This window comes from Chelmon rostratus, chromosome 5 (assembly GCF_017976325.1).
Source record: "Chelmon rostratus isolate fCheRos1 chromosome 5, fCheRos1.pri, whole genome shotgun sequence".
In the NCBI taxonomy this organism is placed as follows: Eukaryota; Metazoa; Chordata; class Actinopteri; order Chaetodontiformes; family Chaetodontidae; genus Chelmon; species Chelmon rostratus.
In genome coordinates, this window is record NC_055662.1 from 20,083,946 (window position 1) to 20,101,508 (window position 17,563).

Sequence of the window (17,563 nt, forward strand, 5' to 3'; positions counted from 1 at the left end):
CATCAGAAGACTTCAGTGTTCTTTCAGGTACGTTTATGAAGACTTATTCAACCCTCACTGCATATCGACGCGGCTGCTCGGCAACAGGCCGTGTCACTTCACAACAAAATCATCTGCACGTGAACACCTAAAATTCTGATGGCAACTTTCACTTCTAACTTTAAAAGATTTGCCTCTGGCTTGATCTGCGAAATAAAGAATAAAAAGAGACATTTATTCAATAAATGCAGAGTTTGATTTTCGAGAAATCGCTCCAGACTAATTAGTTCTGAAACGCATAGATCAGGAACAAATTTCACCCTGATGTGTTGAGCGTTCCTCTGACTCCAACGCGAGCTCCAGGATATAAAACAGCTCTATTTTAAGAATCAGACGTACGAGTGATGCAGCAGCGTCTTCTAGATCTATATAAGTAGTGCAGGTATGAAACATGACTGATGGTGCTCCTGAAGTTGAACATGTAGCTCTTCCTCTTTTCTCCCGACTTTGCCTTGCTTTTTACCTGCTCCTCTCTTTTTCTATCAGCAACCCTCTCACCCTCGTTCTCTCTCTCATCCTTTCTTTCTCTTGCCAAGTTCTGCCTCTAGTCAGTGTCGTCAAACACCTCTGTGACTACTTTCCCCTCAACAATTCCTTCCTCCACCCTCAACATCTCCTACACTTTCCACTCTTCATATTTTCTGCAGCACTGACGGAGCTTCACCCTCTGAATTACCGAGAAAAGACAAAAAAAAAAGACAGAAAAATTAGTGAAAAAAGCTAGAAGCTAAGCAAGAAATCTTTCCTGCCCGCAATGCTTTCTCAAGGCTAGCTCCACACACACACACACACACACACACACACACACACACACACACACACACACACACACACACACACACACACACACACACACACACAGCAGAAGACAACAATCAATGTTGGCCAGTCACAGTTCAATAAGCAGACTAAACAATGTTGCTCCATTATTACTGTCTTGTTTAACCAATAGCACAGGACCAACACGGAGAATCAATGCGCTGCCACACGACAGTGTGTGTGTGTGTGTGTTTAAGAACCAAGGAATAGTGAGTGTGTGTGTGTGTGCATCTGGCCCACTCAATGGAGCAGCCAGCAGGAAAAGGTCCTTGATGATTAAATGTCCACTTAAGCAGACCTCTGAGATGTCTGTGTGTGTGTTTGTGTCTCTGTGTGTGCATTAACCAATTCTATGTATCTGGCATGAGGGAAACAGTAAATCTGCCTTGATTGATTTTCTACAGGAAAATTGGTTGCTACTCTTGGTCCACAAAACCAGAATACAATCTGTTTTGTTTCCACAGATTAAAGGGCCTGTTCAAAGTATTGACTGGAGACAAAGTAGGGGAGGCCTAACCTGAAATAGCACTTTAAAGTTGGGACACCTTTTGAACTTAAAGTCTTTTTTTTAAGTGGTTACTTGCTTTTCATTAGACCTCCTATCCCATTGACCCGAAACTATTGAAAATCTTTGACTTTTCCTGAGGCAGGAGCAACCATTAACGTCAACTACATTTACAACCCAGATTCAAAAAAACACTGGGATCCTGTGTTAAACACAAATCCTGTTTGAGTTATACTCAATTGAAAGACAGTATATTTAATGTTTGACCTCATCAGCTGCATTGATTTTTGTAAATATCTGCTTATTCTGAATTTGATGCAGCAACATGCTCAAACAAGCTGGGACAGGAGCAGCTAAAGACTGGGAAAGTAGTGGAACGCTCCAAAAACACCTGTTTGGAACATTCCACAGTTAAACAGGTTGATTGGTAACAGGTGATAGTATCATGATTGGGTATGAATGGAGCAGCCTGCAAAGGCTCAGTTGTTCACAAGCCAGGATGGAGCGAGGTTCACCACTTTGTGAACACATGACTGTATAAAGGAGATACTAATACTAATACGGCTAATACAGTAACTGACAAACCTACTCTAATTTGTATAGAACTTTTGAATGCATATGATCGCCATCAAAAACAGCATAAATAATATTATTGAATAAAAGTTAAAAAAATAAAACTAAATGTTTCCTTAAAGGAGGGCAGTTCAATGAAAGGGTCACTTCAACCAAAGTCAGAAATAAATTAAAAAAAACATATTTTTCCTCACACCTCTAGAGAAAGCAGAGGTAGCAGATATAGTGTTAGTTTTATTTGTGCTCCTGTTTTCTGGGATCCGTCCCTGAAGTCTCTGCAGGCTCAACGATACAACAGAGGTGAGCAGAATTCCATTTGTGTTGCTTACAGCACTGAAAAAATTCAAGAGTCGCATCTCTTTTCTGAGGCGATGGATAATCCACAGACCCTATTGTGAACAGTTTTTGTAGGGACTATTTCTTTGGCAGGAGTGCCACAGTCAAAATTCTGCTCACTTCGACTGTGTTGTATTGAAAGCAGGACTCTTACAGACACATATCTTAAAACCCTGAATAAAACTATGACAATCAGCACTGCTACTTACACCACTTGAGAAAATACTCTTTTGGTGATTTAAATGAACAGACTCTTTAAGATATATTTCACAATACCAGGATTTGACTTTTTCCTCACCTAAGATCACTAACACACAGGTCACTACAACGTCTGTGTAACCCTGATGGCACCAGTCTGTCTGAACCTCTGAAGCATTTTGTTATCTTAACTCTGCGCTCTGTAAATAATTCACCGGGCACACCTCCCCTCCTCAGCCCTGAAGACCAGAAGTGATGGAACTAAAAGCTTAAAGGACTTAAACTGAACTCTGCGACAGCACGGCGTGGAGGAGAGTATTCTGGGAAGGCGAGGACGGCTATTTTCCCTTCAATCCTGCAACATACAGGCGCCTGTCAGCCGGAGATTAAGTGAAGAGTGACACAACATTTGCTCTCTTAAACTCAACAGCGCTGTGCTCTCAATCAGAGGCTGCTGCTGCTCATTTACAGAAAAGATCAATAATGACATTTCTGTTCATGATCGCCTTCAGAATAGGAAATTAGGAAAGATGTAGTTTCACAACGAGGATCAAGGTGAGCGACTTGCTGCCTGTTGAGCAGCTACCTTTTTCTGGATGCTGCCACCGACAAAATCAACTAAATCTGAACCCAGAACTAAGTGACGAGTTAGTCATTAGCTGTGCATTTCTTCACTTTCAAACTAAAAATAAACTTTGTGAATTGCATGTTGACCTAGGGCCAAAATGGCAGCCCTGCCCTCATTTTCTGACAAGACCTCAGCACTGAGCGGAGATAAACCAAAACCCTGGAGGGGCCCAGAGGAAGAAGCAACACAAATAACCACAGCAACAATACAAGGATTTGGAGGAGCTGGAGGGAGCCGTGGGCATTGTCTGGCTTTAGTCAGCTACTTTCTGCTTCTTTTGAAACCGTTCCTTGGGTGTGGATGACATTTCTCAGAACAGAGGAGGGGGAAAAACACTTCAAATGTTGCTGCAAAGTTTTCCTCCTTGTGTCTTTTGTTCAAAGTTTAAATCCCCCCTTCCCCTAGGAAAGAGGGAAGGAAGGAAGAAAGGAGGGAAGGCTCGGACCAAAGCGCAGAAAGATGAGAGGGAGCGAAGAAGAGACGGACCCAAGACAGCGTAAAAGAGAAACAGATATGAGCAGAGTGAGGAGAAAACAGACGGGGGGCTCACAGACGCTTATTTCATGTTCTTTTGATGTGGTGAAGTAACCCTGCTGTGACACTGTGACATAAGTGTCGCGCTCATTCATCTGCTCACAGAAGAAGTAACCCCATACACATGGTGTCACTGGCACAAGTGCAAAATGTATAGCTTAGAGTATTAAAAAAAAAATGTGGCAATTGTGTGTAGCTGGTGCAGTTGAAACTCATTTATTTGAGGAGGATGTCCAGGTGTGATGTAGCTCCCAAACACCACAAGGATGGAGATACTTCACCTGGTGCATGTTAGCATCCCAGTTACGATCAAATGTATTAGAACATTAGCTCAAGACGTTGATTAAACCCCTAAAAGCTAATCAAAATTCCTGATTTTTCAAGTATTTCTGATGAGAAAAACTAGTTAACAAACTCTACATCTTTGCCATTGTGTAGCACATGCAGACGTCAGCAGTCCCCACCTCTGTGTCCACCCACCCCTCCACCGCACGCCTGTAGCTTCGATTCTGCTCCTAAATTTCACCTTTGAGATCAGATAGTTTAACTTACTTTAAGGCCAGGAAACAATAGCATTTAAGCTATATCACCATATTATGACAACCAAAATGCAAATAATGTCTAGATCAATATCAGAATTAAATTTATATATATTATATATATATATATATATATAGACACACACAAACACACACACATACTGTATATGAGTTTGTATGAATTTAGCACAAATATATTTAGGCTGAGAGGTGTGCATCAAACTTCGAGGATAATGAATCGCTACAACTGTACAGGTGGCTTTTCCCGCCCTTCTGAAACTCCAACAGCCAAAACATCAGACACGGTCCAAGAGAGTGACAGGATCTACCAAACCCGCCAAGAACGCAACAGCTACTGCATATGGAGGCCCAGAGTCTTTCTGCACTTCTACTTTAACTGCCAAACTAACTATCCAGTGCTGTGTGTGTGTCTGTGTGTGTGTGTGCGCGTGTGTGTTGGCCGCCCTGTCTGGAAACCCCCTTGCATGCAAGTGTTCAACAGGGCAGAGACACTTGTCCCTTAGTGTGTGTGTGTGTGTGTGTGTGTGTGTGTGTGTGTGTGTGCGTGTGTGCTTTCTCCAATATTGGCGGGCCGATCGAGCCACATGTCATTGGACAGTGAGCCAGTTTGTGTGCTGAAGACCGTTACAGCACCACAACGCCAGCTGTGCCTCGGGGAGATGATGACGACGATGGCAACAGAAAAAAAGAAAAGAAAAGCAACAAAAAAAAACAGGAGAATGAGTCTGAGGTGGACGGTTGAGTCCCAAACCCTCTGAAATGTGTCGGGTTACGACCTCAGATGTGAAACACCTGTGCGTCATCGTGATCTCTCAACGTACTGGTCGCGTAAAAATGAACTTTTCTCACCGCCGGGACGCTCGGGAAGAGACGCTTTCTTTGTGAAAGGACAGATAATCTGCGCCTTTGTTGCGAGCCGAGAGTGAAACAGAGTGTGTGTGGGCCTCAGAAATTGCACGAAGACTCCAGAGCCACGGTAAGTGGTTGCACCCGTAAACAAGAAACAATTCCTCGAGCCAAAACATCCAAATACAAAACAGCCCATTTTTCAGGTTGACAAGCAAAGCACTGAAAGAGCTTCAGCAGTAGAAAAGGTTTTCTTTCTAAAATCAACAAAGCACTGAAATGAAGTGAATTCTGCATCGACGTAAAAAGGTGCTCGCATACAGCATCGAGTATTTTCATTGGAGGTTAATGATCTGCAGTCGGCGTCTACGTCACCAAAACCACCACTTATGTGCTTAAAAACTAATAAGAAAAACTGACTAACTTATTTGTACAATTTACAAATTTAGTTTAACACGTGTAAGAAAAAGTGAAGTGATATAAACACCTGTCTGATGCACAAAATAAAAGAAGATGCATTCAACAGAGCCAGACGATGCTGGGAAAATGCAGCGCTGCTCCTGACATGATAAAATAATGTTCCTCATTACTGACTTACCTGTTTACAACATCAAAGTAAGACTGTAAGTTATTTGGGATAGTCTGGCTACGATCTGGATAAAGTCCCAGTGTTTTCTCATATTTGTTACTTCCCCTGTGTTCGCCACGAAAGGATGAAGAGCCATAAACATACAAATATCGTGTGAAAGAGGAAATTCTTGGTTTCTTACATATTTGAAGTACGATCCAGCTCTTCCTTTGTTTCACGAACTTTTTTAATGCTGCGCCATTAGAACTTTTCTCAGATCAAGCGTGTGAGCGCGCCTGCGACTTTCATGTAAAATTGCATCTCGATTTCATCAGCTGTCAGGCCGCAGCAGGGAGCGCCGATCCCCGTCCTCCCAAAACACAGATAATGATGCGATACCTCAACATTTCACGAACAACGTGTCACACGCGCTCCATTCAAACTGGCGTTGATCTTTTTTTTGTAATGATCAAAATGAGCTTGGAGTGGGGGAGTTTAAATCCCTGACTGAATCAATGAGACATTAAACGAGCTTTAAATGCTGCGTTTTATTAGATGGACTTTGAATGGAGTATTGCAGTTTAAACAAGCCTGTCAAAGGAAAACAGCTGAATATGTTTCATTAGCGAGGAGCACGCTGGCGTCGTTACGTCATCCCTTCATCCTGTCATGTATCTGATCCTTCCTCCACATGACGGCACATTGGATTTCACTTCATATCTCACATAAACGCAACAGCGGTTCTGTCCTTTGAGCGGGAATTCCATTAAAATACGACTGCTGTACTGAATTGAACTGACCTCCAGCATAAATCTCATAACGACCTATGAACTTTGCTTTAAGTGCAGAACAACAGTGAAATTCATGACTGCTACCACTACCGTACCTACGTGATCTGAAGCCCGACAGAACTCCTCGGGGATGGAAATACAAGACACCCCGAGCAGAGCGAGTAAGAAAGAGAGTGAAAGAGAGTGAAAGAGAGAGGTTGTTGGGGTCAATCCAACGTTTTTTTGTTTTTTTTTAATAAACATCAGTAAAATGTTGTAAGACAATACAGCCGGGAGAGCCAGAGGTCTGGAGGCAGCACAGCTAACAAGTTCGCACACACACACACAAGTCACATGTGCTGAAACACACACAAAGTCCGCGTGGGAGAGAATCAATGAAAACAAAGCATAGCTGAAACGTGCTATAAACAACAGCACAAAGCGAGGCGGTGGGCCTGTACTTTTATAGCCGCGCTGCTGAGTCACAGTGTCGAGCACCCGCAATAAAATGTGACTTTCTCTCTGAGGCTGCGGAGCCACTGCCAGAGAGAAGACCTTCAATCTTTCAATCAGCCTAAACAACTTTAAAGCCTTAATCCATTCACCTCGTCATCACCCCATTTAATTTCAGCCTCTCTGGAAACGGTCTTTTTCAAAAAGTAATATCTGATTATCTCCACCAGCAGCTGACTCAGGGCTTATTAAAGCTGGTAGCAAACAGTGGAGCCTCTGGATTTTTGAAGCCACTGGATAAAGGCTTCGAGTGCCTTAACACCAACAAATGAAACTTTGCCACAAACAAAAATGAAATATTCATTTTGATCTGATCTTAATTCAAACCGATTTAAATCAGACTGTCTAATCTGAAAATAAATATGGATAATAACATTTGCATCTGTAATGTATTTGTTCTATTGTGTGTTTTCAATAATTTGCCGATCCAGATGACCAGCTGTGCACATAAAGCAGTTCGTTTCAGAGGCGAAGGCGCCAAAGTCTGTGTGCATTTCCTTTCAATATGACACCGACACCAGAGTGACTTGTCATGTTTTTATTCATACTGCACCTTCCTCAATTCACTCAATATTAAAGTGATGATTTCCCTATAGGTAAACATGCATAACAACCACTGCACACCAAACAAAGACATTCAAGAATCTGCAATAAAACTGAAATGCAGACCATCATACGTTGAAGAAGAACCTGCGGGAAAACGGTGTCCAGCACAGGCAACAAGTGATGAATAATTTCACTTCATCTTTTAATACAGAAACTTTCAAACCAAAACCCACAGACAATAAGCTGATACATTTTTCATCAAGAAAAAAAAAAACAAAAAAAAAAACCTTTCACTCTGTGTAGCAGAGAAAAAAACTTTCTTCAGACTTCGCCGACTGACTCCTCGACCAGGGCAAGCCAGCTTTTCTGTTTTAACGTCAAGCCACGTAACTGTGTGTTCAGTCCATGGGCGGCTCTACTCGCGGAGCACAGAAAACCTAGACTTTACAGCGTTAACAGTTCTGTTCTAGCGCTTGGCCTTGGGCAGTGTGAGAGGCAGCTAGATTGTCCTTTTGTGTAGGAGTGTAATAATGGGGTTTCTGTATGTCTTTCTCAATTACTGACACACAGGATGAATACCGGCGTTGTGTGCCACATGCGTGTTTTCTTGGATTTGAAAAACAGCCCTTGTGATTTTCAGTGCTGACATGATCATCATATGCCCTCATTAACCTGACCAATAGTCATTTACAATTTTAGATTAAGTCTGTATCCCGTAGCCTCAGACCTCCAGATACCTTTAACCTGACCACAACTCCTATCATAACCCAAAAAAGCCCCTGTATGACTGTAAATTCAAGCAGACTGAAATTATTCAGTCATCCCAGTTTCACTGTTGTTTCATCAAATCTCCTCTTTCTCTGTGAGAAGTTTAATTAATGACTAACCCCGCAGTTTTTCCCCTATCTCGCTCCCATGCTTGATATCCCTGTATCCAAGTGACTATATCTTTCTCCCTCCCACTCGCTCAACGTTGCTCTGCCTGCCTCCTTCTGATTCCCTGCCTCTTTCACCCCTATAAGATCACTTTCCTTCATTTTTCCCGGAGAACAAAAGATTTCAGGAAGCAAGGTTTTTACAGCGGAGAGTCATTATTCTCTCTCCTTTCTCTCCTCTCTCCACCTACAGCGCCTTCCTACCTGTGCTCCTCTGGGGGAGGAAAAAAAAAAAGAAAAAGAGCAGCGTGTGCACGGAAAATTCTGGAAAATAACAATGCGATATTTCATCCACACGCACACACAATGGACACACAAACATGCCCTCTCAGCAAAGTAGTGCCCATATTCATTAGCCACTTAGAGCGCTGTGTTCAAATGAATCAAGGCAAACTGCTTACACGTAATGTTGTCATCCGCAAAGTAAAATATACCAGGTTCCTTATTACAGCCGATGTGAAGCCAAACTAAGTCGACAGACTAGCTGCACCATATGTGTGTCTACACAGAGTGTGTTTGTGTGTGTGTGAGCGCGCATTTGTACCAATCATACACAATTTAGCTGACAATAACTAACTGAATTGCACGTTTCTGTCATTTTTGTGCATTCTTGTATGCCTGTGTGTGTGTGCGTGTGTGTTGCTTCCTTGTTTTTCCGAAGCCAACATGGGGCACAGTACAGCAAATTACATCATGTCTACAGCAGGAGAACAGGCAACTAGAAACCTTTTAACAACACATGCTAAATCCCATTTTTCACGGCATCCTACAGAATTACAATGTACTCTTTCAAAAAAGGCATGACTCGTGTGTGTGTGTGTGTGTGTGTGTGTGTGTGTGTGTCTGCACACATGTGCAAAGTGCAGACGTAAGCCTAGGAGGTAAAAAGTTACAGTGGTGATTATAGTAATTATGGTTTCAGGTTTTTGCATATTCCTTCAGATGGACCACTAGATTACCAGACAGTTTTGGCAGAGAGAGAGACAGAGAGAGAGGGGAAAGAAAAGAGTTACTGTTGGGGGTGAGAGAGGGAGGGAAACAGGGGTTTGGAGTGAGGGAGCAAGAAAGAGTGAGAGAAAGAGAGCAGGGGAAAGAAAAGAGTTACTGTTGGGGGTGAGAGAGGGGGGACGGAGGGAGGGAGGAAAGGGGTTGGGAGAGAGAGGATGGCTAAAAAGAGGAGGATGTGGAAAGGAGAGAGGGAGAGGAGTTACAGAGGAATAGAGAATGTAGTGGCGAAAGATACGAGGAGAAAGACTAATCCTTCAGCCGCTCAGTCTGCTTGCTTGCTCACTCCGTCCTCTTCTTCCTCCTCTTCCTCCTCTCCCCAATCCCCTCTCCACACTCAACCAGGAGCTGAATGGGCTTTTACAGTGCAGCTTTGTTTCCTATCAAAAAGGAGCGTGAATGTCAAATTCTCTGCGCAAAAAAAAGGAAGAAAAAAAACACCTTCCCCTTTTGTCCTTTTTCTTCTTCTCTCTCTGACTTCATTCTCTGTCACTCTGTCTCCATTTCTCAGCTCCCCTTATGTTTCTGCTCTTAACCTTATCCCTCTTATTTATTCTCCTTCAATGCCCACAACAAGCTTTCAGTGGAAACAAAAAAGGACCCGAGTCCCAGCCTCATGGACCCCCTGTTGTGGCACGCCGTCTTTTCTCAATGGCGGCTTAATTACATATTCATGGTGACACAAATAAGACTCTATTGCTCCAACACACAAACACACCACTCAGCCAAAGCACCCAGCACCCATCTGCCGGTCGTGTGTCTGCACTCAAGGAATTGTTCTCTCCAACAGAGCACACGTATGCAGAAACGTGTTGTCTTTGGCATTTGTGTGTGTTGAAGTGTGTGACACGGGCGGGAGGGGGGCTGCAGAAATCTGCGACATTACTGTAAAAAAAAAAAAAAAAAAAAAAAAAAAGGTACATATATGCCCAGAATCTGCAGCCTGTCTTGAATACAAGCGCCATGAGCAAAAAATCTGGAGACGCAGCAGATTGGTACGTTGGCACGAATCCAAACAAAGTGTCAGAGGCGAACATGGGAAGGGACAGGGGGGTTAAGCCGAAGAGGCAGAAGTTGGATTCTTTGCACACACACACAGAAAAAGTGTCTCCGGTAATCGCTTGTCTCCAATAAGCGCAGTGTGCTGCACATTGTTCTTGAAGCAAGTAAACCAGCCCCGGCTATTTACTGGAGGTTTTATGGTATCAAATAAAAAGAATATATAGACCATGAAAAGCCTAAGCTGCCGGCTGTGGATAGAGGCAAGACCTTAAAACAAAGAGATACAGGGCGAGATTTCAATGGAGAGCAGCTGGCATGGTGTGGAGCTCCATTTCTCTACCTGTCTCCTTCCTTCTTTCCTTCCCTTTTTCCTTCCATCTATCTGTAGACAAACTCCCTCCCTCCCTCCCTCCCTCCCTCCCTTCCTCCGGCTGACTGATGAGTTTCCACCATGTTTCTGTGACCAAACACACACAAACACATAATGCCCCGCTGCTTGCGGGCCCCGTCCAGAAGCACAACAATATGTCCACTGTTTGGGCCACACTCTAATTAAACAGTGTAAATCTAACTAGAGAATGGGACAGAGCGGTGAGAGACAGTAGCAGGGGAAGAGAATAATAAAAAGGGAGCTAAAAGTGAGGGAGGCAAACAGAATGTCAGAGGTAGCAGATGGGAATGAGAGAAAGCGGGACAGAGAGAATGAGAGATGGAGTCAGTGAGAAATGGGGACAAATGACAGGAAAGAGGAATTGAGACGATGGACAACGATACAGAAATCTGTGGCCTGGCACTCGGTGGCATCGACTCACTGAGCCCAACTGTTTATTATGGGAATCAAAGACGCCCAGTTTCTCTCTGCAGCAGGCTGCAAAAAATGACAAGGGAAGTCGTGCTAGATTTTAGCTTTTTATGGCATTTTTCTGTGAACTCTAACGGCAAAGAACTTTTAGCTGTTCCACGATAGAGTGTTGTTTCACCATTATGATCCCATGAGTCCGTTTGCTACAATATTGCACTGTGTGTCTGAGCGTGCTTCATCTTCAGCAGTGCAGTACAATAATATAACTTTAAAGATAATGAAGCAAGTGCTGTGATTAATCTGTGATTAAAAACAGTAAAATAGGCGTAGCACTTTTTGCAGCGGAGGACTGCATGAGACCAGTGGGAACTATATAGTAGGCCATTGATTGGGAACAAACAGCGTTGTCTCAGAGCACTTGCCCCACACACAGACACACATGCAGGCACACACACACAGCTAACTAAAACAAAAAGCCTGGAAATGAGAGCCCCAAATGAGGCCTTAGGTTTCGCAGGCCATGAAAAATTCATAATTCCAGATCTTTACATGAAACTCTAGAAGGAATTAGGCCCAACAGCAGGAGACGCTGGGAATCGGTTTCAGAACATTTAGCTTCTCCTCTCTCGTTTTTCCTCTCCTCTCCAGCTCGAGCTCGAGTCTCTCCAGCAAACACGCATGCCCACAGACACAAACACACACAGCCAGATGCACACATCCACCGAGGGACGCATTCTTATGTTCAATCCCGGGTTTTTCCCCGCGGAGAGTGAGAGATAGTAAATGGTGCAAAGGGTGTGACGCAGTTTGTCGACACGGCTGTTTGAAAAAAAACACTTGCGCCTTCAAAACCGGGTTTCATCTCTGCTTTCCACAAAGAAAAACACGTCTGCAAAGTTCTGTCGCCACACAAACAACCCAGCTTCAGGCTCCCGACTCCTGAGACGGGCCGAGCTGCAACAGTAAACCATATATAAAACACAGAAGGTTCAGCATGTTCACAGTCCAACATCAAGTCTGCTGAGTGAATGGATGAACATGTAAGGCCACAGGCAAGCTGGAAAAAAAAAGGTCAGTAATCCATTCAGCAGCTAACAGAGGATGCAGACTGAAAGGACAGAGAGGGAGAAAAGGTGGGTGGAAAAGTGTCTCATCACTGCTAACACTTAAAGTAAGAGTCTATGAAATGTACGGATGAGTAAGCAGGGATTTAAAAAAAAAGACGAAGAAGGCAGAGAGGGTGAGGGAAATCTGCCATCACTAGGCTGCTGCTAGCAGCAGGAGGGTCCTCTATACAAAACAACCCCAGACACGGTCAAAGACTTCCTTTCACACACTCCTGTGAACGCCTCTCCGAGCACACACACACGCACACACACACGCACACATTAGTACACTCACATACACACATGCAGAGAATGCAGACAGAATGCGGCATTGTTTGACCACAGAAATATCTTGCTGTGTGTGTGTGTGTGTGTGTGTGTGTGTGGGGGGGGGGGGGGGGGGGGGGGGGGGGGGGGGGGGGGTTCTGAGTGTGAGTGTGTGTGTGTGTGTGTGTGTGTGCGTGCATGCGTGTGTGGCAGTCAGTCAGCTTGTCAAGTCCTAGTGGAGTGATCAAAGCTGGTACAAACCACCCAGAGAGATCTCTCCCTTCCTCATCCATTCATCCTTTTTTCCTCTCTCACTCTCCCCCTCTCTCGCTCTAATACAGAAAAAGCATCAAATTTACCACATAAAACCTGCTCAGCCAATCGCATTGAGCTGGCTGGAGTAGCACAGCCAATCAAATTGGCCTATTTAGTTCCAATAACTCCCAGCTGTCCCCCTACAAGCACTGAACCCTGGATGGCTGCAGTGCACCATGGGACAGGATCAGAGCATAATGGGAGACAGCATGGGAGCTCTGGCAATATCATAATGCCAAGCGCGCTCATGCATACACACACATGCAACAGAACACCATGTGAGCTCTGCTGGAGCACCGGTGTGATGCCAAGCTGACACACACATGTATAAAATCACACAATCTCCCACATATAGACATTCTGGTGCAAAAACACACTTGTGTGCACAGAAACACACACACACCACAGGAGTTCTCTGAGAACATCCCTAAGCTGCCAAGTTCATGAACACACAAACACACACACACCCTCATGTGAGCACTTCCAGTACATCTTTACACCTCTGCAGCACAAACACGCATCTTTACACTCACCTGCACAGACACACAAACTTGAAAACAAAGACAAGCCGCCACGTATTCATTTCAAACTGTGTTGCTTTAAAATCAACTACCCAGCTCAAGGATATATATTTACACAAAGTGAGAAGTCTCCTAGAATAAATGCGCCCATTAAAAAAAGTGTTTCAGAGCTGAAACACAACATACCACAGAAAAATCAACATCTGCAACCAGAACCCCGCAGCCGAGCTGTGGAATCTAAAATAACTGGGGCTGCAGAGGCCGAATACAGCAGACACACACCAAACGTTTAAGACTAACACCATACAGCAGCTGAATTATAGAACCTGGCCATACTGCTGCTTAGTCATCATAATAAACAAGGGGACTTTTCAGACCTTGTAGAGTGATCTTGACACCCATTCATTCCAGATCAAATGTAAGGAGGCTTGGCTAATGGCTTTTGAATAGGCCGAGAGGCTCGAGGGTGGGGCTTAGCTGGACGGCTGACACATGCACTCAAACTGGCATGAGAGGATCTCAACTAACACTCTCCTCTCATTGTGTGTGCACATGTGTGTGCGCGTGCACGAGTGTGTGTCTGCGCACAGGAGACCTTTCCTCAGCGTAACACAGTTTCTATAGCTCCGCAAAGCTCGGAGAAAACATGTCCACACGCCAGATTAAATGACTAAGTGCTAAGAAAAAGGTTCAGAATTAAAAGCTTAGGAGAGACCTGGATGTAAAGTAGAACGACTTGGATTGAATTCATTTTGTGTGGGATGAGTGTATTCAAATTGGATTTTTTTTTTAAAAATGAAAAACATCTGAAAAAATCTGACTATTTGAGGGTTCTCATCATTCGTCATTATTAGATTTGAATCCTCAGCAGTGCCAGCATCATTTCCATAAACACCATCATCCTGAACATCATTAGTCATGACCTCAAAAACAAACTCTGCTATTAAAACTTACCAAACCACATATTCCACAGTGGAGTTAAACTGCAGGCAACCACTGGCAACTGATGCTCAATTATGCATGAGCAGAACTAAACAGCAGAATAATTTGGTTAAAGAAACTATTTGTGTTTCACATTCAAAGACAAAATGCATGTGGAAAGCACGGAGTTTGTCATTTGGAGGAAGATCTCGACCTGAATGGACTGGGAATTGAATCCAGCACTGATGCACAGAGAGGATCGGCTATGCACACACAGCTAGGCCAGCGTGTTTGTGTGTTCTGCCCCGTTCGATAGGACAACTAATGGGATGACGCCGCACACGCACGAAGAACCAACTTCAGAGACGTGAGTCAAGTTGTCTGGAGCAGAGAAATAACAGACAGGAACCAAACAGATAAGGCCAAACGAGGAGAGGAGAATCAGAAATATAACGCAGGAGAGTGCAAAGATTGGGGAGTTTTATCTGCCCGAAAAGCACCAACAGTTTTAGTTTCCAATTATCAGATTTCTCCACCAAAGTCAAATTGAGCTGCATGTTGGTGGCAAGGCGCAATTTATCAGAGGTGGGTGAAAGCCTACTCAAATCGTGTCCCCAAATTGCAATGTATTGATTTAACAGTAAACCAATAGAGAGCGGTCATGATGAATATCGGTGGGTGTTGCTAAAATGTCGTTCCCCAGGGCAATGAGAGAAAGGTGGCAGCAACATCATGTCCAATTACTGCCCAAATTCAGCACAAAAACCCGAGGCCAATCAGCAACGTCAATACCAATTTACCCACTACATTCTGCCGTGGACTCGGCCAGTTACTGTATCCTTTAAGAGGCTTTCAAGTGGAATATAAGATGTATAATGGAGGGTGAAGATTACAGAAACACTGCGTCCTGATGGGATATTAGAATATCATACTTATAGACCATGAAAGGGGATTAAATCCACCATAAGTGCCCACGATAAGGTCAATTTTCCAAAGTTCCTGAAGCCGCACAGGAAAAATGTGGTGAATTAAGCAGCTTGGTAAAACAACAGAGGGGTTAGACACTTTTGGAAGAACATGAACGAGGCACAAGTTCTCCCCGAGAGGGTCAGCCGGAGTGCGAAAGAGAGAGGAAGACGCTGCCCGTCCTTCACTTCAGCGTCTCAGAGGAGCACAGCATCACAGTGCCGAGCTCACAGAGCTCCTGAATGAAGAGAAAATGCAAGAAGTGGAGCTACTCATTCAGCCGGTGGCCTGCAACAGACGCCAGCTGCTGTGTGGCTGCATGTCACTGTCCAGAAATATCACTTTAATATTCCTCAACACAACACTTATCATCTTAACAGCCTGGGATTTTCTGCATCCATGCGTGGTCATATATGGAGAGCTCTCTTTGGACTCTCTCTCTTGGTCATATTGTGGCATTTCATCTTCAGGCGTAACCAGGAGCTTTGCAGCACGTTCTCCACGTTTTGCTGTGGGATTTGTATAATTGCCTTCACGCCTCTGCAGGCTATGAATGTTTGTGACTTCTGATCAATATTCCGATCGAAGCAATGAAGCTTCGCCTCTGTACTGCGAAGCGCTCCGCAATAACGCATCAGTCGCCTAATCGTGGACTCCCAAGTCCTGTAACTGCAACCTCAGACTTGTTTCGCGCAGTTTGGACTGAAATGGTCCTGGTCAAAAACCCACCGCAATATTCAGCTCCGACAAGGACCCGAAGTCCCCCCGTGTGTTCCTCGGGAGTTTGGCAGTCAAAGTCGTATTTATCTGGCTCTGAAATGCGGGTCGAGACCACGTTCTCTCTCACATCAGTCTGTTTTTTATTTTAATTAAGCCTATATTTTTTTTCGTTCTTCCTGAATTAATTAGCCTATTAGTCGTTTCTCGCAGAGCAACGCGAGCTGCGAGTTTTTGCCTCTCAGTTTGTGCAGCGCACTCAGAGCAGGCGGTGCGCAGATAAATGTGGTTTACACCTGAACACACTGCCCGCAAACCAGCAGCTAAATTTTAATGGAAATGTGGCAAACAAAAATAAAAATAAAAAGTGAAGCAGGAGCTACTTGTGCCTCCCCGCCTGCTCACACACACGCCGCCGCATCCCGGCTCTGAATCCCGCTTTGAAACAATTAAGGTGCATTAAAAAGATGTGGAAGAAGACGCGCTCCCCACACTTACCCTGAGCGACTCCTCGGTGTACGAGCACCAGGAGGACCAGGATCCCCGGCGTGGCGCACATCCTCGCCAAGCCGCCGACCCCGCGTCCTATTCCACTTGTCTGTCCACTTTTGCCCATTACAAGCAACGCGTAAAACGCATAAACACACACAACTCCTCGGTCCGCGGCGGGGGAAACCAGAACCCCCACCCTCCCACCACAGGGTCTGCTGATTAATCAAACAGGAGTTCAAAAACCAAAAGGTGGGGTATCGCCTCTAGCTCCCGATGTCTAAGTCCGAGTCAGAAGGCGCAGGTTAGGCTGTGAGAAGACGGAGGTGGTGGAGATATCCACGGGGTCCCTTCACTCGTGTCCGCGGCTCTGCTGCCTCGCCACTGAGCTCCGCTCCTCTCTCCGTGCGCTCTCTGCTGCTCCACTCGCTCCGTTTACGCAGAGAGAGAGAGATGCCACCGCCCTCTGGCTACCACACTACACTGTTTCTCCCCTCTTTCCTCTTCCCAATGTTTCCTCCTTCAGTCACATAATAAAACAGAATAAAAATAAAAATCTTCAGTATCCACAGGGATATTTTTATTTGTTTAACATATTAAGGATGAAGTATATTATTCCTCATATTGTATTAAAGGCTTAAAACCTCATCAGATTTTCTTGTACTGACTTTTAGCTCCAGAAACATGTTTTATTTCTACTTTCTTGTTAGTTTTGGAGCATTTCTATGACTTGGACTACATCTGCCATGTGTTTGTTTGTTTGTTTTTTTATTCATCGTATGTCTCTATTGTTCGCGCACGTGCGACCGTGCGCGCGCCTGTAATTGCTGCCGGTGCGGAACAAACCGGGCAGCCACGTTTCTCCGAGAGCACACCGACTGATGCCTGCCCCCTGACGGCCGCGTCCGCTGGATGTACTGTGGAAGGTAAATCTGGACGAGCTCCTCCACTGTGCTGCAGCCGAATTACGCTTCTGTCAAACCGAAATGATGTAAGCTTACATAAGTGGGTTATGAAGGATTAACTCTAATTGATTCAGTTTATCTCGGTGATTGTATGCAGCGACCTATATATAATGTTAA

General features: G+C 44.5%; 1 protein-coding gene across 2 annotated transcripts in view; it reads right to left on the bottom strand.

Moving 5' to 3' along the window:
* LOC121607285 (netrin receptor UNC5C-like) overlaps positions 1-16,840 on the bottom strand; it is a 182,393-nt gene extending 165,553 nt beyond the window's left edge. For both annotated transcript variants that reach the window (XM_041938018.1, XM_041938017.1), the window contains exon 1: positions 16,491-16,840. In XM_041938018.1, the coding sequence (XP_041793952.1) occupies positions 16,491-16,608 (118 nt within the window). In that variant the 5' untranslated portion in view covers positions 16,609-16,840. The remainder of the gene's footprint in view (positions 1-16,490) is intronic.
* Between the last annotated feature and the right edge of the window lie 723 nt (positions 16,841-17,563).